Below are 25,367 nucleotides of genomic sequence, written 5' to 3' on the forward strand. Positions count from 1 at the left end.
TGTTTAAACTCCAAAAGTACTTCCGCAAATCGTTCCGTTCTCATTTGGTGATGATGAGGTCAATTTTGATGACTCCGTTATGGCTTCATGCTCAATAATCAAAGGAGATTTGCCACTTAAGATTTGGTGGCAATTTACAGAAAGTGATGAGCAGATGAGCTACAATTTAACGACAAGTGACGGTGTTGTCATCACTAAGCCAAGTCAGAAGATTAGTATTTTGGCTATTGATGCTGTTAAGGCTCGACACAGGGGCAATTACACTTGTTTTGCTCAGAATAAGGGTGGAGCTACACAGTTTAGCTCTTATTTGGCTGTTAATGGTTCGAATTTCACTTTTTTGATGACTTTTTGTCCCTTATGCAGGGTTGTCCAAACTTCTTTGTGTCGCGGCACACAGGTTGGACAACACTGACCATTGACTAATCTTAAATATCAGAATTTTGCAATTTTACTAAGGAGTCGTTCACTGATTACGTAAATCTCTTAAGAAAATTGTCTCAAAAAGTCGATTTTTCGCGTTACGTAACATGTGATCGTCCCCTAACCTCAACATTTTTAAGTTTAAATTCCTTTAAAAATTAATTTCAAACTCTACAAATTTTTTAAGTTCTTCCGTCAATAACTTCATTCTCATTTGGAGATGAAGAGTTGAATTTTGATGAATCAGCAACTGCGACTTGTGCAATTACAAAAGGTGATGTCCCCATGAAGCTATGGTGGACATTCAAAGGTGATAATGATGATTTTCCTCATAATTTGACAACAAATGATGGAATAATTATCACTATACGTGTTTTGCACAAAATAAGGGAGGATATTCCCAACATAGCGCGTATCTTTACATTAATGGTTTGAATTTATTACAAAGTTTTTCATTGTTTTCCTTACAAAGTTACACAATCTTCAGAATTTTGCAATTTGTTAACATTTACCCCCAATTTTTTATTAGTTAGAATTTTATCTAAATGTCTGCGCATAATACTGCGCATATTGATTGCTCATCTAACTACGCATCTTGTTGCGTTTATGATTTCGTATCTAAAAGTACTTGAAGTTACGCCTCTGGCTGCGCATATTGTTGTGCGTATGATTGCGCACCTAACTGCGTTTTTTACTGCGCATCTAAAATTGTTACCTGTATGGTCCTATTAATAAATCTCTTTAATATCACATTTTTACTTAATATTCTCCTCAAGTCCTTCCAAGCATCGTCCCATTCTCATTCGGCGATGAAGAGTTCAACTTTGACGATTCTGTCTCAACTGTTTGTTCAGTCACCAAGGGTGATTTGCCACTCAAAGTCTGGTGGACATTCAGGGAAGAGGGAAGTGACTTGACACACAATTTGACAACTGGTGATGGAATTGTCATCACTCGTGGGAGTCAAAAGACTAGTATGCTGGCTATTGATGCAGTTAAAGCCAGACACAGAGGAAATTATAGCTGTTTTGCACAGAATAAGGCTGGTGTGGCTAATCATACTGTGTATTTGGCTATTAATGGTTTGAATCAGTTTTTGGATATGTGTTTTGGGGGGTTTAGCTTCAGAATTTTGCAATTTTACGTTAATTTACTCTTTAAAGCCAAGCAGACAAGGAGCATGGTCATGAATATTGAGTATACTCATTTAGGTGACTATGCTCATTGTCTGTAAGGGATATATTTACAATTATTACCAATTATTCACTTATTTGTTCAAAAAATCATACATTATTCCATTTTTCCATACATTATCAGTTCTACCAAGCATTAACTCATTCTCATTTGGTGACGATGACTTCAATTTTGACGAGTCTGTGTCCACAATTTGCTCAATAACCAAGGGTGATCTACCCTTAGTAATATGGTGGACATTTAAGGGTGATAACGACGATAATTCCTATAATTTGACATCAAATGATGGAATTGTCATCATGAGAAGCACTCAGAAGATGAGTGTGTTGAGTATCGAAGCTGTAAAGGCTCGACATCGTGGCAATTACACTTGTTTTGCACATAATAAAGCTGGTGTTGCGCAACAGAGCGCATACTTGGCTATTAATGGTTAGAATTAGTTGACATTATTGTTAAATTGACCCCAAAAAAAATCCTCGGAATCTGATAAAGAATTTTGCAATTTTTAACCTCAAAATTATGATTTATTTTCAATGTTTTACTATTCTTAGTTCTGCCTGTAATTCTGCCATTCAGTTTTGGCGATGAAGATTTGAATCTTGATGATTCTGTGTCGGCTGTTTGTTCAGTCACGAAGGGTGATTTGCCGTTGAAAATTTGGTTCACTTTTAAGGGTGAAGATGATGATTATCCGCACAATTTGACTACAAATGATGGAGTCATTATCACTAGAAATGGCCAAAAAGTGTCAATGATATCACTTGATGCTGTTAAAGCAAGACACAGAGGAAATTACAGTTGTTTTGCAAGCAATAAGGCTGGTGTTGCCAATCATACTGCTTACTTGGCTATTAATGGTTCGAAATTCAATTTTTTATAGTCAACTTCAGAATTTTGCAATTTGATTTATGGGAGGAACTGAAATTCGACGATTTTTTACAATTTTATTGACATAACCTCAAATTATTTCCCAAAACTTTCCATATTTTTATCATTTAGTCATACCAATCATATCACCATTCACATTCAGTGAAGAGGAACTGAACCTTGATGATTCAGTAACTGCGACATGTTCCATCACCAAGGGTGATTTACCCTTGAAGATTTGGTGGACATTTAAAGGCGACGATGATGATTTTGCTCATAATTTGACGACTAGTGATGGTGTTGTTATAATGAGAAGTAGTCAGAAGCTTAGTGTACTCAATATTGAGGCTGTTAAGGCTAGACATAGAGGAAATTACACGTGCTATGCTCAGAATAAGGGAGGACATTCCCAACATAGTGCTTTTTTGTCTATTAATGGTTCGAAATTTGAATATTTTTGATGAAAATCTAACCTAAAAATTCAGAATTTTGCAATTTGTTGCTTCGTTGATCCAAAAAATCTTTGTGAATTTTAGTGAATTTATTGTAGAGTTGGCAGGTGAAGGCTCCAATATTGAAGTCTGCACTGTACTTTTCTGGAGTCCGTAGTTGACTCCAGTGAACCCAGGTGCCCCTCAAAGTCCTGTCAACTCTGAATATATTTGGCAATTTAATGAAAAATAAAATAATTCTTATTTAAATGACTTAATATCAAACATATTTACATTATCTTTCCCTTCAAAGTTCTACCCGTCATAGCTCCATTCGCATTCAGCGAAGAAGAATTGAATCTCGACGAATCTGTATCTGCAATGTGTTCAATCACCAAAGGAGATTCACCAATAAAGTTATGGTGGACCTTTAAGGGTGATGATGATGATCATCCTTACAATTTGACTACAAATGATGGAATTTTGATTACAAAACCAAGTCCAAAAATGAGTGTTCTTGGTATTGAGGCTGTAAAAGCTCGTCATCGAGGCAATTACACTTGTCATGCACAGAATCGAGCTGGTGTGGCTCAACATAGTGCATATTTAGCAATTAATGGTTCGATATACACAATTATACTCACAAATTACCCCAAAACCCCCCCAAAAAAAATCATAAAATTTTGCAATTTGTACCCCAAAAAAACTCAAATTTTCTATCAAATTTATAATTTTCCATCCCAAAAGTACTTCCATCAATCACTCCATTTTCATTTGGAGAAGAAGAATTAAACTTTGACGAATCAGCATCGACATTATGTGCGATAACAAAAGGTGACACGCCCATCAAAATTTGGTGGACATTTAAGGGTGATGATGATGATTTTGCTCATAATTTGACGACCAATGATGGCGTTATTATAACTAGAAGCACTCAAAAAATTAGCATGTTGGCCATTGAAGCTGTAAAAGCTCGTCATCGTGGAAATTATACATGTTTTGCTCATAATAAGGCTGGTGTGTCACAACACAGTGCATACTTAGCAATTAATGGTTCGATATAGACTTTTATACTCACAAATTACCCCAAAACCCCTCAAAAATCATAAAATTTTGCAATTTGTACCCCAAAAACTCAAATTTTGTATCAAATTTTATAATTTTCAATCCCAAAAGTACTTCCATCAATTACTCCATTTTCATTTGGAGAAGAAGAATTAAATTTTGACGAATCAGCATCGACATTATGTGCGATAACAAAAGGTGACACGCCCATCAAAATTTGGTGGACATTTAAAGGCGACGATGATGATTTTGCTCATAATTTGACGACCAATGATGGCGTTGTCATTACTAGAAATACACAGAAAGTGTCTATGTTGGCTATTGAGGCTGTTAAAGCTAGACATAGAGGGAATTATACATGTTATGCTCAAAATAAGGGCGGATATTCACAGCATAGTGCTTATTTGCATATTAATGGTTTGAAATTATTTTAAAATTGACGATTTTTGATCGAATTTCTTCAGAATTTTGCAATTTAACCCGACCTAAAATTTAATAAAAATTAAAAATTCTCAAATTTATCATTTTAATCTCTAAAATCCCCAATTTATCCCCTTAAGTTCTTCCACAAATCGTCCCATTCACATTCGGCGAAGATGAGTTCAATTTTGACGATTCAGTCACGGCTGTCTGCTCAATCACAAAGGGTGATTTACCGTTAAAGATCTGGTGGACATTTCAGGAAGATGGAATGTCCGATTCTTACAATTTAACGACAAATGATGGAATTGTGATAACTAGAAACAGCCAGAAAGTTTCTATGTTAGCTATTGAGGCTGTTAAGGCCCGGCATAGAGGCAATTACACGTGTTTTGCACAGAATAAAGGAGGATTTTCGAATCATAGCGCTTATTTGTCTATTAATGGTTAATAATGTAGCTTAATATTGATAATTTTTACAGAATTTTGCAATTTAACCCCAAAAAATTTGAATAATTTCAACTTTATCATTTAAAATTACATTTTTAAGTTCTTCCATCAATCAATCCATTCTCATTTGGTGATGACGAGTTCAATCTCGATGACGGCGTGTCCACAACATGCTCAGTAACCAAAGGTGATCTGCCTTTGAAGATTTGGTGGACATTTAAAGGAGATATTGACAATTTTGAACATAATTTAACTACAAATGATGGAATTGTGATTACAAGAAATGGACAGAAAGTTTCATTCTTGACAATTGAGGCTGTTAAAGCCAGACATAAGGGCAATTATACGTGTATAGCTCAAAATAAGGCTGGAATGTCTCAACAGAGCGCTTATTTGTCAATGAATGGTTTGAATTATTTGTTAATAAGTGTTTATATTGATCCTCAGCCTCAGAATTTATGCAATTTGTTTCCTGGTCTTAATAATCAATTTATGTATTAAAATGTGAATTTTAAAGCTATTTTAATTTTGAATTATTTTGTTATTCCTCTCAAGTCATCCCACAAATCGTTCCATTCACTTTCGGTGAAGAAGAATTCAATTTTGATGAATCTGTAACTGCTGTCTGCTCAATAAGTAAAGGGGATCTGCCATTAAAAATATGGTGGACCTTCAAAGGAACTGATGATGAGTTTCCTTACAATTTGACTACCAATGACGGTGTTGTTGTCACTAGAAGTGGTCAAAAAATTAGTATGCTAGCTATTGATGCTGTTAAAGCTAGGCATAGGGGCAATTACACATGTTATGCACAGAATAAAGGGGGACATACGAATCACAGTGCATATTTGTCTATTAATGGTTATTAAATTAATTAAAATTTAGAAAAATATCAGAATTTTGCAATTTAAACCCCAAAAACTAACTTAATTTTGATTTAAATCCATAATTATTACATTTTAAGTTCTACCAAGCATTAATCCATTCTCATTTGGCGACGATGAGTTCAATCTTGACGACGGTGTGTCCACTACCTGCTCGGTCACTAAGGGTGATTTACCCTTAAAGATTTGGTGGACCTTCAAAGGAGACAATGAGAATTATGCTCAAAATTTGACTACAAATGATGGCGTCGTTGTAACTAGAAATGGTCAGAAGCTTAGTGTACTCAATATTGAGGCTGTAAAGGCTCGGCATAAGGGCAATTACACGTGTTTTGCTCAGAATCGAGCTGGTGTATCTCAACAGAGTTCCTACTTGTCTATGAATGGTTTGAGTTTTTATAATAATTACTTTACAGCCTTAATCTGAAAGAATTTTGCAATTTGCGTCGATATTTTTGATAATTTGATAAATTTTATGTAAAATCTGACAATTTTGACATTAATTTATAATTATTTTACACTTTTAAGTCTTACCAAGCATCATGCCATTTGATTTTGGCGTCGATGAGCTTAATCTTGATGAATCTGTATCTGCGATGTGTTCGATCACTAAAGGAGACTTACCTTTAAAAGTCTGGTGGACATTCAAGGGCGATCATGATGATTATCCTCAAAATTTAACAACAAGTGATGGAATTGTCATCACTAGAACTGGGCAGAAGCTCAGTTCACTTTATATTGAAGCTGTTAAAGCTAGACATCGTGGAAATTATTCATGTTTTGCTCAAAATAAAGCTGGAGTTTCTCAACATTTTGCATATTTAGCTATTAATGGTTCGATTATCCGCAAATTTTTGATATAAATCCACAGAATTTTGCAATTTACTACCCTAAATTTACAATTTATTGACTTAATTTATCAATTTATCATTTAAAGTTCTACCGTCAATCATGCCATTCTCATTTGGTGAAGAGGAACTGAATCTCGACGATACTGTATCCGCAATTTGTACAATCACCAAGGGTGACATGCCACTTAAGATTTGGTGGACATTCAAAAGCGACGATGATGATTTTGCTCACAATTTGACGACTAGTGATGGCATTGTTGTCACTAGAACGACTCAAAAAGTGTCAATGCTTAATATTGAAGCTGTTAAAGCTCGTCATAAAGGCAATTACACGTGCTATGCTCAGAATAAGGGAGGACATTCTCAGCAAAGCTCATATTTGTCTATTAATGGTTCGAAATATTTTAATTTTGCAGCTTAATTTCCTTAAAATTTCAGAATTTTTTGCAATTTGTTTCCAATTTTTTGTAATTTTTTGTTTAATTTTAAATCCAAAATTCCTTAAGTTTTGCCACAAATCGTCCCATTTGCATTCGGTGAAGATGAATTTAACTTTGACGACTCAGTCATGGGTTCATGTTCAGTAACGAAAGGAGATTTACCATTAAAAATTTGGTGGACATTTAAGGGCGAAGATGAACATTATGCACAAAATTTGACAACCAGTGACGGCATTATGATCACTAGAACTGGTCAGAAAATGAGTGTATTGGGTATTGATGCTGTTAAAGCCAGACATAGAGGCAATTACACGTGTCATGCACAGAATAGAGCTGGTGTGGCTCAACAAAGTGCTTATTTGTCAATTAATGGTTCGAATTTTGTCAATTTTATTGAAATTTCTCAAATTTTGCAATTTGTTTCCTAAAATTCTTTAAAATTTTATCATTTTAAGTCTTGCCATCAATCAATCCATTCTCATTCGGCGATGATGAGTTCAATTTTGACGATACTGTATCAGCAGTTTGTACAATCACGAAAGGTGATGTCCCCATGAAGCTATGGTGGACATTTAAAGGAGATAATGACGATTTTCCTCATAATTTGACTACAAATGATGGAATTGTCATTACTAGAAATAGTCAAAAAATGAGTGTTCTTGGTATTGAGGCTGTTAAGGCTAGACACAAAGGAAATTACACTTGTCATGCTCAAAATAAGGCTGGTGTATCCGAACAGAGCTCTTATTTGTCAATCAACGGTTCGAATTTAATTGAATTAATTTAGATTTTATGTCTTAAATCCCCAAAAAATCAGAATTTTGCAATTATCCCCTCACTTAATCATCTCTAAATCATTCTAATATCCACTTAGTTTTACCGTCAATCATGCCATTCTCATTTGGAGAAGAGGAACTGAATCTCGACGATACAGTCACTGCAGTTTGCACCATAACCAAGGGTGACGTGCCCATGAAGTTATGGTGGACTTTTAAAGGCGACAATGATGAATTAGCTTACAATTTAACCACAAATGATGGTGTAGTTATAAGTAGAAATAGTCAAAAGGTGTCTATGCTGACTATTGAGGCTGTTAAAGCTCGGCATAAGGGAAATTATACTTGTTTTGCTCAAAATAAGGCTGGAGTGTCTCAACAGAGCTCCTACTTGTCTATTAATGGTTCGAATTTTGATGACTTTACCTCCTTAATCCCCAAAATATTTACCAGAATTTTGCAATTTATCCCAAAATTTTTTTAATTATTTTTTTCAAGTTTTGCCATCAATTGTACCATTCACATTTGGTGAAGATGAATTGAATCTTGATGAGACCATATCCGGCATGTGTACCATCACAAAAGGTGACATGCCATTGAAAATATGGTGGACACTTAAGGGTGATGACGACGATTATTCTTACAATATTACATCAAATGATGGAATTGTCATTATGAGAAGTACTCAAAAGATTAGTATGTTGAGTATTGAAGCTGTTAAGGCACGACACAGAGGGAATTACACATGCCATGCTCAGAATAAGGCTGGTGTGGCTCAACATAGTGCTTATCTTGCTATCAACGGTTCGGAATTTTGAATTAATTTAATTTTATCCTTGTTAATTTACAGAATTTTGCAATTTGCTACCCAAAATTTATCAATTTATCATTTTTGTCATTTCATTAACTTTTAAGTCCTTCCATCCATCGTACCATTTAATTTCGGTGAAGATGAGTTTAATCTTGATGACTCAGTATCAACAACATGTTCAATTACAAAAGGGGATCTTCCACTTAAGATTTGGTGGACATTTAAAGGCGATCATGATGATTATCCACACAATTTAACAACAAATGATGGAATTGTCATAACAAGAAATGGACAAAAGCTTAGTGTTCTCAATATTGAGGCAGTTAAAGCAAGACATCGTGGAAATTATTCATGTTTTGCTCAAAATAAGGCTGGATTTTCACATCAATCGTCGTATTTGTCTATCAATGGTTCGATTATTCTGCATTTTGCTTTTAAATCTTTTACAAAATCAGAATTTTGCAATTTTTTCTCCAATTTTATTAAATTTTGAACATTTTTTAATATTTAAAGTTCTTCCATCGATCAATCCATTCTCATTTGGCGACGAAGACTTCAATCTTGATGAAACTGTATCGACAATGTGTTCAGTCACTAAAGGTGATACACCAATTAAGATTTGGTGGACATTTAAGGGTGAAAATGACGATTATCCTTACAATTTGACGACTAATGATGGAATTGTCATAACTAGGAGTAGTCAGAAAATTAGTATGCTGGCTATTGAAGCTGTTAAAGCCAGACATAGAGGCAATTACACTTGTTTTGCTCATAACAAAGCCGGCGTATCTCAACAGAGCTCTTATTTGCATATTAATGGTTCGGAATTGACAGTTATTTTGAAAATCAATGTCTATAGACCCCTTCAGACCCCCACTCCCCTTAAATTTGAATAATTTTGCAATTTGTATCTCCAAAAATTATTATAATTTTGAATTTAATCCTCAAGTTCTTCCACAAATCGTCCCATTCACATTTGGTGAAGATGAGTTCAATTTCGATGACTCAGTCATGGGTTCATGTTCAGTAACGAAAGGAGATTTACCATTAAAATTATGGTGGACATTCAAAGGCGACGATGATGAGTTTCCACACAATTTGACTACAAATGATGGAATTGTAATCACTAGAAATACACAGAAAGTGTCTATGTTGACTATTGAGGCTGTTAAAGCTCGACATAAGGGCAATTACACATGTTTTGCTCAAAATAAGGCTGGAGTGTCTCAACAGAGCTCCTACTTGTTGATCAACGGTTCGAATTAGTCAAAATATTTTGTTCCTTAATTTACTTAAAATCCAGAATTTTGCAATTTTTTTGGGATTAATTTTTGAATTTTTTTAATCAAATTATATCAGTTCTTCCGCAAATATTTCCATTCACATTCGGTGACGAGGAGTTCAATCTTGATGACTCAATTATGGTGTCCTGTTCAGTCACGAAAGGTGACTTGCCATTGAAGATTTGGTGGACATTTAAGGGTGATGGTGATGAACTTCCTTACAATGTGTCATCAAATGATGGAATTGTCATAATGAGAAGTACTCAAAAGATTAGTATGTTGAGTATTGAGGCTGTTAAGGCACGACACAGGGGCAATTACACATGTCATGCTCAGAATAGAGCTGGTGTATCACAACAGAGTTCCTACTTGTCTATGAATGGTTCGGAACTTCAATAATCTTGCTTTAAATCAAAATCCTCAATTTTTCAGAATTTTGCAATTTTTCTCAAATTTTGGTTCAATTTTTATCATTTTTAAGTTCTTCCGTCGATCAATCCATTCTCATTTGGTGATGATGAGTTCAATTTCGATGACTCAGTCATGGCTTCATGCTCAGTAACCAAAGGAGACATTCCACTTAAACTATGGTGGACCTTTAAAGGAGAAGATGATCAATTTCCATACAATTTGACCACAAATGATGGAATTATGATAACAAGAACAACACAGAAAATCAGCATGATTGCTATCGATGCTGTTAAGGCTAGACATAGGGGCAATTATACGTGTCATGCTCAGAATAGGGCTGGTGTTGCTCATCAGAGTTCTTATTTGTCTATTAATGGTTCGACTTTTGATGAATTTTACTTTAAAATCCCTTAAAAAAACAGAATTTTGCAATTTTTTCAATTTTTATATTTTTTGGAATTATTTTAAGTTCTTCCATCCATCAATCCATTCTCATTCGGTGAAGATGATTTTAACTTTGATGATTCCGTCACGGCAACGTGTTCAGTCACTAAAGGAGACACTCCTATGAAGTTATGGTGGACATTTAAGGGAGAAGATGATCAATATCCACAAAATTTAACAACAAATGACGGAATTGTGATTTCTAGAACTGGACAGAAGCTTAGTGTGCTTAATATTGAAGCTGTTAAGGCGAGACATAGGGGAAATTATTCATGTTTTGCTCAGAATAAAGCTGGAGTTTCTCAACAGCATTCTTATTTGTCGATTAATGGTTCGAATAATTCAATATCATTTCCAGTTCCTCGTTGATCCTCAGAAATTTTGCAATTTGTTTCATTTTTATCTTAAATTTTATCATTTAAATTACAATTACGCCTTAATCAAGTTCTAACTATGAATAATTCCCTTCAGTTCTCCCACAAATCATTCCATTCTCATTTGGTGATGAGGAAGTTAATTTCGATGATGCAGTAACAGCAGCATGCACTATAACCAAGGGCGATCAACCAATCAAAATCTGGTGGACTCTTCAGGAAGAAGGAAGGCTCGATTTATACAATTTGTCAACAAATGATGGAATTGTCATCACCAGAAATAGTCAAAAGGTTTCAATCTTGACTATAGAAGCTGTTAAGGCTAGACATCGTGGGAATTATACCTGTCATGCACAAAATAAGGGCGGTGTAGCTCAACATAGTGCCTTTTTGTCTGTTAATGGTGAATATTTTGTCACTGGATGTTGATTTTTTTGTTAGAACTGTTTGTTGAAAAAGGGGCGATTGGGATTGGATAAGGGTGTTGTATCTTTATGTGTTAAGCAGTCTGTCAGTTAGTAAGTCGATTTGATCGTCATGCTGATGATTCTAAGCATTCATTAGGTTTGTATTGCAACTTCTTTTGTTGCTCTAACCGTAATTCCATTTAAGGATTCAAGAAAGTCATTTGAATCCTTAGCAGGCTATCAAGAGCAGAGTAAGCTGCGAGAAAGGCTCATGAGAATGCTCTACTAGCAAAATTAAGCACAGCAAGCTCTCGAGAGTATATTCTTTGCTTGCTTCACAAAGCAATCTCTAGCAAACTAAACAGCAAGTTCTGGTTGAAGCAAGTTGTCCTAGTTATTATCATGAACATTGATCATTAATTCACAAAATTCATTAAGATTTTTAGTTCAAAATTCAAAATTTTTAAGTTTTTTATTCAATTTTTAGTTTCAAAATTTAACAAGAAAAGAAAACAAAATGGGGAAACAAATTGCAAAATTCTGAAAGATTCCTATCCCTTTCTCTCAATTCCTATCGCTCCTTTATCCTTAATATTCCTCTCATCATGTAGTTCGTAGAACATTATTAGGTTTAAGATGGTGACTATTCTGAGTGGACAACTTGATATAATGTCTAGTTAATAACTAGACTGATTGTTGATTTACGGAACGTTGTGAATAATTCAATTTGTTAGTTGATCCGTAGGTCTAATTGTTAACTAGACATAATGCCAAATTGTCCACTTGGATACTCAACAGAGTTCAAAGTCGAGTCAAATTTTCCATTCGAAATTTAAGTCGATATTAAGCTTTAGAGTTTATTTCTCCGGTAATTGTATGGTTAGGTGTGGCATACCCACAATACTAGAGCCAGAGTTGACTGGGCTCTAATGGAGTCCGTCTTCCAGAGTCTTGACAACTCTGACTGGAACAGTGTCGAGGTATACCTAGTATAAATTGAAACTATACCATACGATACCAATACCGAAGAACTCGAGCTCAAGTTGTTAAAGTTTCATGAATTTTTAATTTTAATGCAGTTGTCAGGACTTCAATTATGAAGCACCTTTAAGTTGACATTCAGGTTGTCAAGTAAAAACCAGAAATCGAAGTCGCTTAATTCGGCGACTAAAAATCAGCTTAGCTAAGCCGTTTTTTTAGCCGCCGCCGACTAAAAAAATCAAGATTCATTCAGATTCATGAGACTTTATAGTCACCAATATATCATTTATCATTTGTAGACATTAACAAAACCGTAAGTAGAATCATCCATATTTGACAGAACTCTATGAAGTTCCAACTTCACTTGTCTATCAATTAGCAAAGTGGAGTTGGTTCACACTAACAGGAGTTCTGTCAATTCTGGAACTATCCAAAGTCCTAAAATATTCCCATTCCTACTAATAATTTATGATTTTGCATGCTTACATACTCGAGATGTACAAGGATTCAAAAAGTCGGTCTCTTTTTTGACTTTGACCCATAAATTGAAGCTCCTATTGAAGAGCATTAATCCCCAATTTTCCAAAATATTTCCCATCACGACCGACATTTTCAATTCTCATACCTCTCGAGTCACTCTAAGCTTCCAAGCAATTTATCTAATATATTTCTTATCTCCATCAAAATCAACACAACAGTTCCACCAAGGTGGATTCTCGAACCAACCGACAAAGCTTTCGCACAAGGATCAAACGCTAAAGTTGAATGTAAAGCCGATGGATCACCACTTCCAACAATTCACTGGAAAATGGCAGTTGGTAAGTTTATAACCTCAAAAATTGTTTCTAACCTCAAAATTCATTTTTAACCTCAAAATTCAATTCTAACCTCAAAATGCATTTTTTACCTCAAAATTCAGTTCTAACCTCAAAATTCAATTCTAACCTCAAAATTCTCTATCTTCTTAACCTCAAAACCACCTCTAGGTGACAAACCAGGCGACTACAAAGACCTCCGCACCAATGACTCATCAGTCCGCGTCGAAAATGGCAACTTGATTATCGAAAACATCCAAAAGACCAACGAAGGTTACTATCTCTGTGAAGCCACAAACAACATCGGATCAGGTCTCTCAGCCGTCATTTACGTCAATGTCCAAGCACCACCAGAATTCTCAGACAAGCTCCGCAACCAGACAGCACGTCGCGGTGAACCAGCCGTCCTTCAATGTGAAGCCAAAGGCGAAAAACCAATTGGAATTTTATGGAACATGAACAACATCCGATTGGACTCAAAATCCGACCCAAGATTCACAATTCGTGAGGAAATCTTACCAAATGGAGTCATGTCAAGTTTGTCGATCAAGCGGACCGAAAGAACCGACACAGCACTTTTTACATGCGTTGCTACAAATGCTTTTGGAAGTGACGATACCAGCATTAACATGATGATCCAGGAAAGTCCAGAAATGCCGTACGGAATGAAGGTCCTCGACAAGTCAGGCAGGACAATCCAATTGAGCTGGAACAAGCCATACGATGGAAATTCACCACTTAAGCGCTACATTATTGAATTTAAGAAGTCACGTGGCACATGGGACAGCGACATTGATCGAGTTATTGTACCTGGTGACACAACAGAAGCTCAAGTCCAAAAATTGGCACCGGCAACAACTTACAACTTTAGAATTGTAGCTGAAAATGACATTGGAACATCGGAATCGTCAGATGTAGTCACAATCATTACAGCAGAGGAAGCGCCATCAGGCAAGCCACAAAATATTGTTATTGAGCCATTCAGTCAGACATCATTGAGAGTTCACTGGAAGCCACCACTAAGAAGTGACTGGAATGGTGACATTTTGGGTTATTATGTTGGATATAAGCTTACATCCTCAAATACTTCATACATCTACGAGACTGTCAATTATATGGCTGAAAATGGAGAGAATAAGGAACACACATTGGACATAACTAACTTGAAGACATATACACAATATTCAGTCGTTATTCAGGCATTCAATAAAGTCGGTGCTGGTCCAATTAGTGATGAAGAGAAGCAATATACAGCTGAAGGTACACCAGATCAGCCACCAAGTGACACAGCCTGTACAACATTGACATCACAGACAATTCGCGTTTCATGGGTATCGCCACCACTTGAGTCAGCTAATGGTGTTATTAAGGGATATAAGGTTGTATATGCACCATCTGATATGTGGTATGATGAGAAGAGTAAGGACTATAAGAAGACATCAAGTTCCGATACTGTATTGCATGGATTGAAGAAATATACAAATTATACTATTCAGGTATTGGCTATGACATCAGGAGGTGATGGAGTTAGAAGGTAAGTTCCAAACCTTTTAACCAGGAGCCATTTCAGAGGTTCCAAACCTTATTCTCAGGAGTCATTCCAGGGGTTCCAAACCTTTTAACCAGGAGCAATTCTAGGGGTTACAAACCTTCTACCCAGGAACCATTCCAGAGGTTCCAAACCTTTTACTCAGGAGCCATTCCAGCGGATCCAAACCTTCTTACCCAAGAGCCATTCCAGTGGTTCCAAACCTTTTACCAAAAAGTCATTCCAGAGGTTCCAAACCTTTTACTCAGAAGCCATTCCAGGGGTTCCAAACCTTTTTCTGACGAAAATCATTCCAGGGCTTCCAAACCTCTTACCCAGGAGCCATTACAGGGCTTCCAAACCTCTTACCCAGGAGCCATTACAGGGCTTCCAAACCTTATATCCAGGCAGGAATCATTCCAGGGGGACCAAACCTTTTACCCAGAAACCATTCCAGGGGTTCCAAACCTAATACTCAGGAGCCATTCCAGGGGTTCCAAACCTTTTATCCAAGAGCCATTCCAGGAGTTCCAAACCTTTTACCCAGGAACCATTCCAGAGGTTCCAAACCTTTTACTCAGGAGCCATTCCAGGGGTTCGAAACCTTTTACCCAGGAGCCATTCCAGTGGTTCCAAACCTTTCATTATCCACCCAATCTAATCAATAATCTCCTTCTCTATCTCCTTCCAATCTAGCGTTGCAATCCACTGTCAAACCGACCAAGACACACCCGAAGCCCCAACCGCCGTCAAAGCCCTCATCATGTCAAGCGATGCAATTCTCGTCTCATGGCGTCCACCAGCATTCCCTAACGGTATCATCACTAAATACAAAGTCTATGTCAAGAACAGCGCCGAAAAAGAAAACAAAGAATTTGAAATTCCAGCAAATCAAATGAGCTATGAAGCAGCCGGTCTGACTGTTGATCAACAATATGAATTCTGGGTATCGGCAATTACACAAATCGGCGAAGGTCAAGTATCGGAGAGAATCTCATCAACACCAAATGACAAGGTTCCAGCAAAGATTGCATCATTTGATGACACATTTACGGCTACATTTAAGGAAGACATTAAGTTGCCATGTATGGCTGTTGGTGCACCAACACCTGATATCACATGGAAGATTAAGGGTGGCGAGTTCCAGGCTAGTGACAGGATTAGACAATTGCCAGAGGGTAGCTTGTACATTAAGGAAGTTATTAGACAGGATGCTGGAGAATATACATGCACAGCTGAAAATTCAATTGCAAAGGATTCAATTACACATAAGTTGGTTATTTTGGGTAAGTTTGAATGGGGGATGTACGGAAATTACGTAACGGTAAGCAAAGAGGGTCATGGGGTAGATAGAGAGTCATGGGGTAAATAGAGAGTCATGGGGTAAATAGAGAGTCATGGGGTAAATAGAGAGTCATGGGGTAGAGTCATGGGTTACGTAATTTCCGAACGTCCCCTATTTCCATAACCTCAAATTCAATCAATACTAACCCCCAATTCCCATCCACAGCTCCACCACAAGCACCACAAGTTATTGTCGGCGCAACCACAACCGACTCAATCACCGTCAAGCTGAAGAAACAGGAAACAGACAGTGCACCACTCCATGGCTTCACACTTCACTACAAACCAGAATTTGGCGAATGGGAGACTGCTGATGTATCAACGGAAGCTCAAAAATACTCAATTGAGAACTTGTACTGTGGATCACGTTATCAGGTCTATGCAACAGCTTACAACTCCATTGGTGCCGGTGAACAGTCAGACATTTTGAATTTGAGAACTAAAGGATCAAAGCCAATTTTACCAGAAAAGTCACGATTCATTGAGGTTTCATCAAGCTCCGTTACATTGATTTTGCCAGCATGGAAGGATGGCGGATGCCGAATGTCACACTTTGTTGTTGAACACCGCAAGAAGTAAGTTGGGGTTTGGAGGGGTTTTGGGTGACTTTTGGGTGACTTTCGGGTGACTTTGGTTGACTTTTGGGTGACTTTCGGGTGACTTTTGGTTGACTTTTGGGTGACTTTCGGGTGACTTTTGGGTGACTTTCGGGTGACTTTTAGGTGACTTTTGGGTGACTTTCGGGTGACTTTTGGGCAACTTTTGGGCAACTTTTGAATGACTTTTGGGTGACTTTTGGGTGACTTTTGGGTGACTTTCGGGTGACTTTTGGGTGACTTTCGGGTGACATTTAGGTGACTTTTGGGTGACTTTTGGGTGACTTTTGGGTGACTTTTGGGTGACTTTTGGGTGACTTTTGGGTGACTTTTGGGTGACTTTTGGGTGACTTTTGGGTGACTTTTGGGTGACTTTTGGGTGACTTTTGGGTGACTTTCGGGTGACTTTTGGGTGACTTTTGGGTGACTTTCGGGTGACTTTTGGGTGACTTTTGGGTGACTTTTGGGTGACTTTCGGGTGACTTTTGGGTGACTTTCGGGTGACTTTCGGGTGACTTTCGGGTGACTTTTGGGTGACTTTTGGGTGACTTTTGGGTGACTTTTGGGTGACTTTTGGGTGACTTTCGGGTGACTTTCGGGTGACTTTCGGGTGACTTTTGGGTGACTTTCGGGTGACTTTTGGGTGACTTTTGGGTGAATTTTGATGGATTTCTAATATTCCCATCATTTCCTCCCCGCAGGGATCAAACCGAATGGAACCAAATCTCAAACAACGTCAAGCCAGGCGGTAACTTTGTCGTACTCGACTTAGAGCCAGCATCATGGTACATGCTCCGTGTCACAGCCCACAACAATGCCGGATTTACAGTAGCTGAATATGAATTTGCAACATTGACTGTCAACGGAGGTAAGTTGACGTGCATGACGAGTGAAAAAATGATTTTTGTAGACTTTTTTACTTTCTGCTTTTTAATTAAAATTTTTATAATTTTTTGACAATTTTTTTGTTATAATTTCGCTAGATTATATTGAACAAAAAAAAAGAAAATTTGAGAGTTGATACCCTTGGTGAAGTGAAATAATTGTGTAAATATACACAGAAGTAAATCCACACAGACATTGATTTTTTTATGTTTTATTTATCACATATTTATGATTTATTATTTTTGTGTGCCATGTGCTGCTAGTCACTCAATAGCTGGGTGGAGGTGTATGGGGGTTAAACCTCTCGGCACTCCTTTGGTGCACTGGGGTTTAACCTCTTTATGCCCACTTGGTGCACTGGGGTCAAACCCTTGGTGCCATCTTGGTGCACTGGGGTAAAACTTCTCGGTGTCCTTTTGGTACAGGGAGGTTGAACCCCTCAGTGGCCACTAGATCCATAGGGGTCAAACCCCTCCATCACCCCCCAGCTTAACACTTAAAAAACATTAATTTTTTTCACCACATTTTATCATTTTTTTACACAAAATTTCCAAAGAAAAATCACAAAAAAATTTATTAGTTTTTGAAGAAAATTTTTAAAAAAATTTCAAAAAACTAGAAGCGAATGCGAATGATAAGGAATGATGCTGCACCAATTGATATTGTCGCGTAATCTCACACATATTCATCGTGCTATCTCGTCTTGACTATAAAGCTGTCTCTGAAACAACCAATTTTTTTTGATATATTCCTGATTGAGTTCTTTGTATGTTTATGTCAGTGTTGGACATGCTGGGTGATGTGGGACATAAGGGTCGTGGACTGCAACATTTGCATGTGGTTTTTTTCGTGGCTTACCAATTGGCAGAGCTTGAAGTCGACTTGAATTTTGTAAGGAATAGACTCTACTTTTCCATACGAATTCCATGTCTACTTCAAGTTCTGCTTAATAGTAATCCACAACCGCAACATGTGCTCCAATGACCCTAATGTCCCGCAACACTCAAATTTGACCAACACTGGATTTATGCCTTTAAGTTTATTTGAATTCTGTCCTACTTTGCATATATTTTTAACGAATATCCATATACACAAATGAAGTCTTCCTTGCCTTTTGAAGATTATCATCCATTTTATTTTTCATTGTTAGACACGTTCTGAGTTTTTTCGTTAACATAATTTTACTTTCATATAAAGCATGCGATTGAACTTTAATTTCATAAAATTTTGCGGGTAAAATTGACATGTTTGGAAAGTAGGGAAAGTGATTAACGATTAATACTAATAGGGGTGGAATTAGGTGAAATTTTTGCACTATTTGGAATGGAAATCGGTTATGTTTGAAAACAACAACAACAAATATTAAATAAAATAAGATTGAAAACCGTACTAGAATCTCTTGTAATTAACTTGTTGTAAACATCAATTGTGATCTATGTTCTCTCTCTCGGATGGCATCCACAACTGACTCTACAACTAACTTCCGTCAGTGAATTTCTAATACTAAATGCAATAAACCGTCTCTAGAGTTGTTTAACTGCAGACGCAATATTTTTCCATGAACAACAAATTATTTAGGATAGAAACTATCATCAAATTATTGCAATATTGTCCCAACATTCACGACTACTATTGTCGAGCAAAATCTTAGACTATTGAATAACTTTGTTTAAATTTATGATGAATAGGATAACCACTGTCCCATTGCTCATGCTCATCAGCCCGTAAAGGCAATCAGCGTGCTTAAAGAAAACTTTGATGGTTTTAAGTTATTAAGCAAGTCTTGGCTGTTATCTTTTAGAGTAGACGGAGATTCATGTCTATTTTTAGTCATATTTCGGTATAAATGTTGCCCTGACCAAGACAAATGCTACAATAACACAGTTAGACACCTTCTAAAAACCTATCTTACCTGAAATATGTCAACTTTGTCTCCAAGCTTAAATTTAGCTTCCTGTAATTACTCATGTGTTCTAAATACCTACTGAAATCAATTATATTTACATCCTTCAAGCTATATTAACTTCATCAGCTTGCCTAATAGTACATATAGGTCAATCGATAAAAATCCAACACGAATTTTTGATCGATTAACCAAATTTTCCAATTTAGAATGTCATTGAAATCGTAGAGAATCTAACATCGACTATTAATCCAAATTTCCATTCCTTAAGTGCAAAAATACAGTCAATTGTCAATTGTAAAACTATGTATAATAATTAATGTCAAACTAACTCCACGACATGTTTTTTGTTATGTCTCAAAGAGAACCCCCTTCCAGAACCGAGGGTATCATTTATCTCAATATATCTTTTAATTAATTTCAAAATCTGTTTTGTTGTTCCAAACATTTTAATAGAAACATTTTGCATTTTTCAAATTGTTTTTTCGTTTCCCATTCAAAAAAAAAAAAAGCTACAAAATTTTCTCATTTTTTTATATCTCTCTATCTCTCTCTCTCTCTTAAATTCCTTTAAAAAATCCACAAAAAAATCATCAAAAAAACCCAAAAAAAAAATTCACGGTTGTTTCAGGGACAATTGCACCGTCAAACGGAATTCCACAACTAACTGCCGAGGATGCAGTTCGTCTCATCGTAGCCAATTTGAATCTTGTTGTGCCAGTTGTTGCAGCACTTCTTGTCATTATCATTGCCATAATTGTGATTTGTATTTTACGTAGCAAGGGTCATCACTCGAAAGGTCAGTAGAACTGCCAAAACTGAACAATTTCCTTCTTTTTCCTTCTTTTTCAGTCACAATTGCGCCAAATTATAATCAAAATGACATTTATGCACGATTACCATGGATACCGAGCTGGTTTGATTTAAATGTTATGGTGCCTTTTATGGCCACAGTCATTGTATTGGCTGTTGGCATTTTAGTCATTTGTGTTGCTTATAATCGAAGACGTCCGGATTCGGCGAGGAACTCCAAGGATGTTTATTGTATGTTAATTTGGGTTTTGGGATTGGATTTGTTGTCATTGTATGCAACCAAGATTATACGTATACTTGGATATTTGGCAATTATTGGATGCTACTTTGGTCCTTAATTAGTAGAACTCAGCTAGTTTCCATTAAATTCAGTAATTTTCATGAATTTTGAACCAAAATTCTTAAATTTTAAAGAAGATCTTTAAACATTCTTGCTTATTATAAGACATAAAACCTAGTAGCTCCCAACATAATCAAAAAGTAGCATATTGCTATAATATCCATCGTAATTTAAGCTATAAAAGGCATTATAATGCTGTTATTGAACCCAAAACTCCTGATTGACTGCTTAGTCCTACAGAACTTGAGATTAGTCATCAAATCCAAAATCCAGAAGCTATAATCTCGAGCAGAACAGCGTAGTCGCTAAAGCATCGCTATGTTGCCTATCTACAGCATGAATAATTGCTGCCCTGATGACAAAATAGCATTTGCCGCAGCTATATTCAAGCCATCCTCTATATTATGCTCAAAACTATAATTTTGATTAAATTTTTCCCGAGTGGACATGTTCTTGCTCGTCAAATTGTATGACTAGTTCTAAAAAAGACAAATATTGTCATCATGATGACATTAAATGTCCACAGAACCAGACTTGGAACTAGTGATCAATTTTGAATAGCATTCATCGGTTTATCGATCCAAAATCGTACCCCAGAACGGCGTGACTCTGATTTGATGCCGAATTTGGCTTAATTTCGAGAGTCATACCCACTTGGTATCAGAATTTGGATCAATTAACCAACTTGTGTTATTGAGGACCTATCCACTCGGGATTTGAAAAAGAAAATTGATCAAAATATAGAAATTCTAACATTTTTTTCAAATTTCCACACAGACGATGTTGTATACAACCAGGCACTCGGACCAGGTGGCGGTGCTACATTGGACAAACGTCGTGACATTCGTGATGAATTAGGATATATTGCACCACCAAATCGTAAACTTCCTCCTGTTCCAGGAACATCATATAATACGTAAGTATTATTAATCATGTGATTGGTTTATAAGGGTTGAATCCTTAATTACTGGTATTAGTAACAATGAATCCTTAAACTATGAATTTTGGATTTTTGGAACTAATATCCAGATCTAGATGTCGATTCCAATTTTGTGTGGAGTCGAGTCGACTTCAGTTGAATTTTTCGACTTAAATTGACTTTTTCATTCAAAATTCGAGTCAATTTCAAGCTCTGGCAATGCCATTGTACTTAAACTATGTATATTCCTAGAAGATTAATCTAGATTTATAGTCTCTTAAAATCAAGTGACCAACTCGAATATCTCAATTCGGTTAATCGAGTTAGAGGATTTATACCGAGTCTAGTACCGGCTGGGTGCCGAAATTTCAACTGATCAACAGATTTTTATAACGAATTTTCTTCTTTTTCTGCAGATGCGATAGACTGAAACGTGCAACAGTGCTAAGTAAATCTTCATTATTCTTGTTATTCTTTAAAATAGTTGAAATTTAAGATTTCTAAAGTTCTAGATGTCTAGTTACTATTTACAATTTCATGTCCTTTAGATGTGTTTATACATTCTATTTGCCTGTTTACTGAAGCTATAAGCTCTCAAAACTATTTCAAATTATGCATTGAAGTTCATGCAATTTTTATAGTTTTAGCCCCGGAAAGGACATGGCATAAAATCCAGGCTGAGAAACTAGGCGGTATCGGTGGTATTTGTATGGATACCGTAGTATTCCCGTGGAGTTTCTCATACTGGCATAAAATGGTTCTCTTAGTTGACTCGAATTTCATATGAAGTCAAGTCTACTTGAGTGGACATTTTCATACAAAATCCGAGTCAGCTTTGAGCTCTGACCCTGAATCTTGAGACTAATTTATGTCAATTAAAAGCCTGTCCATTTTGGAATTTTCTATTTTGACTAGAAATTCAAACTTTTTTCATTGCAATCCAAAATTAGCCATGGCATTAACACTCGGTTCATCCAAAGAAGAGTGTCAATGCCTTAAAATTAGCTTCTCAAAATTTTTTATTTGCATGCCTTTTTTACCTCCTTACTTCCTTTATAATTTCATCAACAATTTTATTTATTAAAATTTTAAAAATTTTTGTTATAAAAAATAATCAGAAGGTCGTAACGGAACCAATAACTTTTGCACATGGGACTCACGACGTCCAATTTATGAAGAACTGAAACAAAATGGATCACCTCCGCCACTTCCACCTTCTAGAACATTACGTCCTCCAGAATATTTTGCACATGGTCATTCACATCAAGGTTAGCATTGACAAAAATTTTTTTTGGTTTTTTATGATTTTTTGTATTAAAAAAATTGGCGAAATTTTGGGATTATTTTTTGGTTTTGGTACTTACACTAACATGATTTGGATTTGACGTGAAAGAAGCAAAATTTTTTTAACATTTTTTTAACGTTTTTTTAATTTTCAAAATTAACAAAAATTTTCCTTAATTTCTTATAATTTATTGGCTAACTTATCACTTTGTAAATCTATAAATTGAGCTTTTTGCGATGTCAACTGGTGCTCTAGTCATCTGGGGCACTAAGTGCTACTGTTAATGCACAGTATAAGTGCTACTGCTAACTAACATCCTACGATACTTAATAAATCACTAGGAACTAAATTCAATCAATTTTGACTAACTTTAATGCAATAATTGTGGTAAATATGAAGAAAAATCAGTTAAAATTAGTAAATTAAGGTCTTAAAGGTCATTTGGGACTGTATGGCAGCCTTGGACTTGCTTCTCAGGTTTTACTAAATTTACCTTATAAAACCATAAAGTCTTCAACCTGAAAGCATGTTAGCTCCATATAGCAACCTTAACTAAACTCTATACAAGTTAAAATTGCAAAACAGGCACCTGGCGCAGACCAAAACCGTACAATTTCTTACTTACTTACTTACTTCGCTGGTCGTACAGATCAATTGTGATCCATGACCTCCCACAGGAGTCACCTAAAAATTACAATTTCTTAATAATTTGTAAGGTTTTCTAAGAAAAAAAACCATACAAATTATTAAGAAATTGTAGGGTTTTTGCCTATGCCACGTGCCTATTTTGCAACTCTGATACTAGTCCTTGAATTCCTCCTTAAACCAACAAGGTAAGTTGTGTGTGTTTGGCTGTTTGTTGACAATTTAACTACCTTATTGCATGTCCTGTACTAAACCTAACCAATACTAACCTTATCTTCCATAGGAACCATCCTATCACACCAATCCAACCCATCTAACCTCAAATCTATTCCTCTCTCTCACTTTTAAATTCAGGTGTCGATGATGAGATTTGCCCATATGCAACATTCCACTTACTCGGCTTCCGTGAAGAAATGGATCCAACAAAGGCACTCAACTTCCAGACATTCCCACACCAAAATGGACAACATATCGGTACAATGGGACCAAATGGACCAATTCCAATGCCTGGACATATGCATTCACGTGCTGGAAGTCAATCTATGGTGAGTGATTTAGGAATTGTGGCTTAGAACTTGTACTAAAAGTTTAGTTCTTGTACTAAACTGAAGTTAGTACTTGTACTAAACTAAAGTTAGTACTTGTACTAAGCAATTAGTTAATACAAGTAGTAAACATTTAGTACTTGTACTAAACAGTTAGTACTTGTGGTTTAGTACTTGTTCTAAGCAGTTAGTGTTTGTAATAAAATTAGTAATTGTACTAAAATTAGTATTAATACAGCAATTAGTACTTGTGCTAAAACTTTAGTACATGTACTAAAAAGTCCAACCTCCCTTCCAAAACCACATTCTAACCAAAAATTCCCATTCCAAATTTCCAGCCACGAGCCAATCGTTATGCCCGCAAGAACTCACAAGGTGGACAAAGCTCAATCTACTCACCAGCACCAGAATATGATGATCCAGCAAACTATGCACCAGAAGAGGATCAATATCGTCGATGCAATCCATACAATAACTCGGTTAGCTATTGCGGACCAGAATATGATGATCCAGCTAATTGTGCGCCAGAGGAGGATCAATATGGATCACAATATGGTGGACCTTATGGTAATCCCTACGAGCATTATGACTCACGTGGATCAATTGGACGTAGAAGTCAGGGATCAATTAAGAATTCATCACCTGAACCACCACCTCCGTGAGTATTAAGGATTTTAAGGATTTTGATGGATATTAATTTGTAATTTTGATTCCAGACCACCACCAAGAAACCATGAGACTAGTAATTCATCATTTAATGATTCCAAAGAGAGCAATGAAATTTCTGAGGCTGAATGCGATCGTGATAATGGTCCACGTGGTAATTATGGTGGTAAGTTTGATTGTAAGTTATGATAGGATTTAATGGGAGTTGGTGTCTTGGGTTGATTAGGTCAACCTTGATACCCAGACACCTCAAACCCTAAGGATTAGTGGACCATGTGGTCATATGAAACACCCTGATTGGTATAGACTGGGTTATATCATTGGGTAGGGTATGTCATACCAGTATCCTCGATGTACTTGAGCCTAATTCATGATAACGTTCAAGATACTCGGTACTGTATGATACCCTATACCCTGCCACACTAAACACCAAGTTTCACTCAACTATAGGGCTATATGGAACACCCTGCATGGTGTAGACTTGATAGCATCATAGGGGAGGATTAAGCTGACCAAGTAACACGATGTATCTAAGTCATATCCATGATGGGGTTTAAGGGAGTCAGTATTA

General features: G+C 36.3%; 1 protein-coding gene across 50 annotated transcripts in view; it reads left to right on the plus strand.

The window, feature by feature from the left end:
- Dscam1 (Down syndrome cell adhesion molecule 1) overlaps positions 1-25,367 on the plus strand; it is a 71,428-nt gene that overhangs the window by 42,214 nt on the left and 3,847 nt on the right. For 23 of the 50 annotated variants that reach the window (XM_070647090.1, XM_070647087.1, XM_070647088.1 and 20 more), the window contains 13 exons: positions 7,092-7,397; positions 13,211-13,330; positions 13,499-14,861; positions 15,552-16,141; positions 16,366-16,774; positions 17,497-17,663; positions 20,436-20,627; positions 21,514-21,652; positions 22,072-22,103; positions 22,774-22,923; positions 23,940-24,130; positions 24,469-24,788; positions 24,847-24,974. In XM_070647090.1, coding sequence (XP_070503191.1) covers positions 7,092-7,397; positions 13,211-13,330; positions 13,499-14,861; positions 15,552-16,141; positions 16,366-16,774; positions 17,497-17,663; positions 20,436-20,627; positions 21,514-21,652; positions 22,072-22,103; positions 22,774-22,923; positions 23,940-24,130; positions 24,469-24,788; positions 24,847-24,974 — 4,107 coding nt within the window. Of the gene's footprint in view, positions 1-2,168; positions 2,475-2,616; positions 2,923-4,540; positions 4,847-4,950; positions 5,257-5,405; positions 5,712-6,671; positions 6,978-7,091; positions 7,398-7,480; positions 7,787-8,299; positions 8,606-8,716; positions 9,023-13,210; positions 13,331-13,498; positions 14,862-15,551; positions 16,142-16,365; positions 16,775-17,496; positions 17,664-20,214; positions 20,383-20,435; positions 20,628-21,513; positions 21,653-22,071; positions 22,104-22,773; positions 22,924-23,939; positions 24,131-24,468; positions 24,789-24,846; positions 24,975-25,367 lie in introns of all 50 variants that reach the window. The other 27 variants (XM_070647065.1, XM_070647053.1, XM_070647058.1 and 24 more) reach the window with 17 other exon arrangements.

This window comes from Chironomus tepperi, unplaced genomic scaffold (genome assembly GCF_022539635.2).
Source record: "Chironomus tepperi strain 1889 unplaced genomic scaffold, CSIRO-AGI_Ctep_v1 contig_370, whole genome shotgun sequence".
In the NCBI taxonomy this organism is placed as follows: Eukaryota; Metazoa; Arthropoda; class Insecta; order Diptera; family Chironomidae; genus Chironomus; species Chironomus tepperi.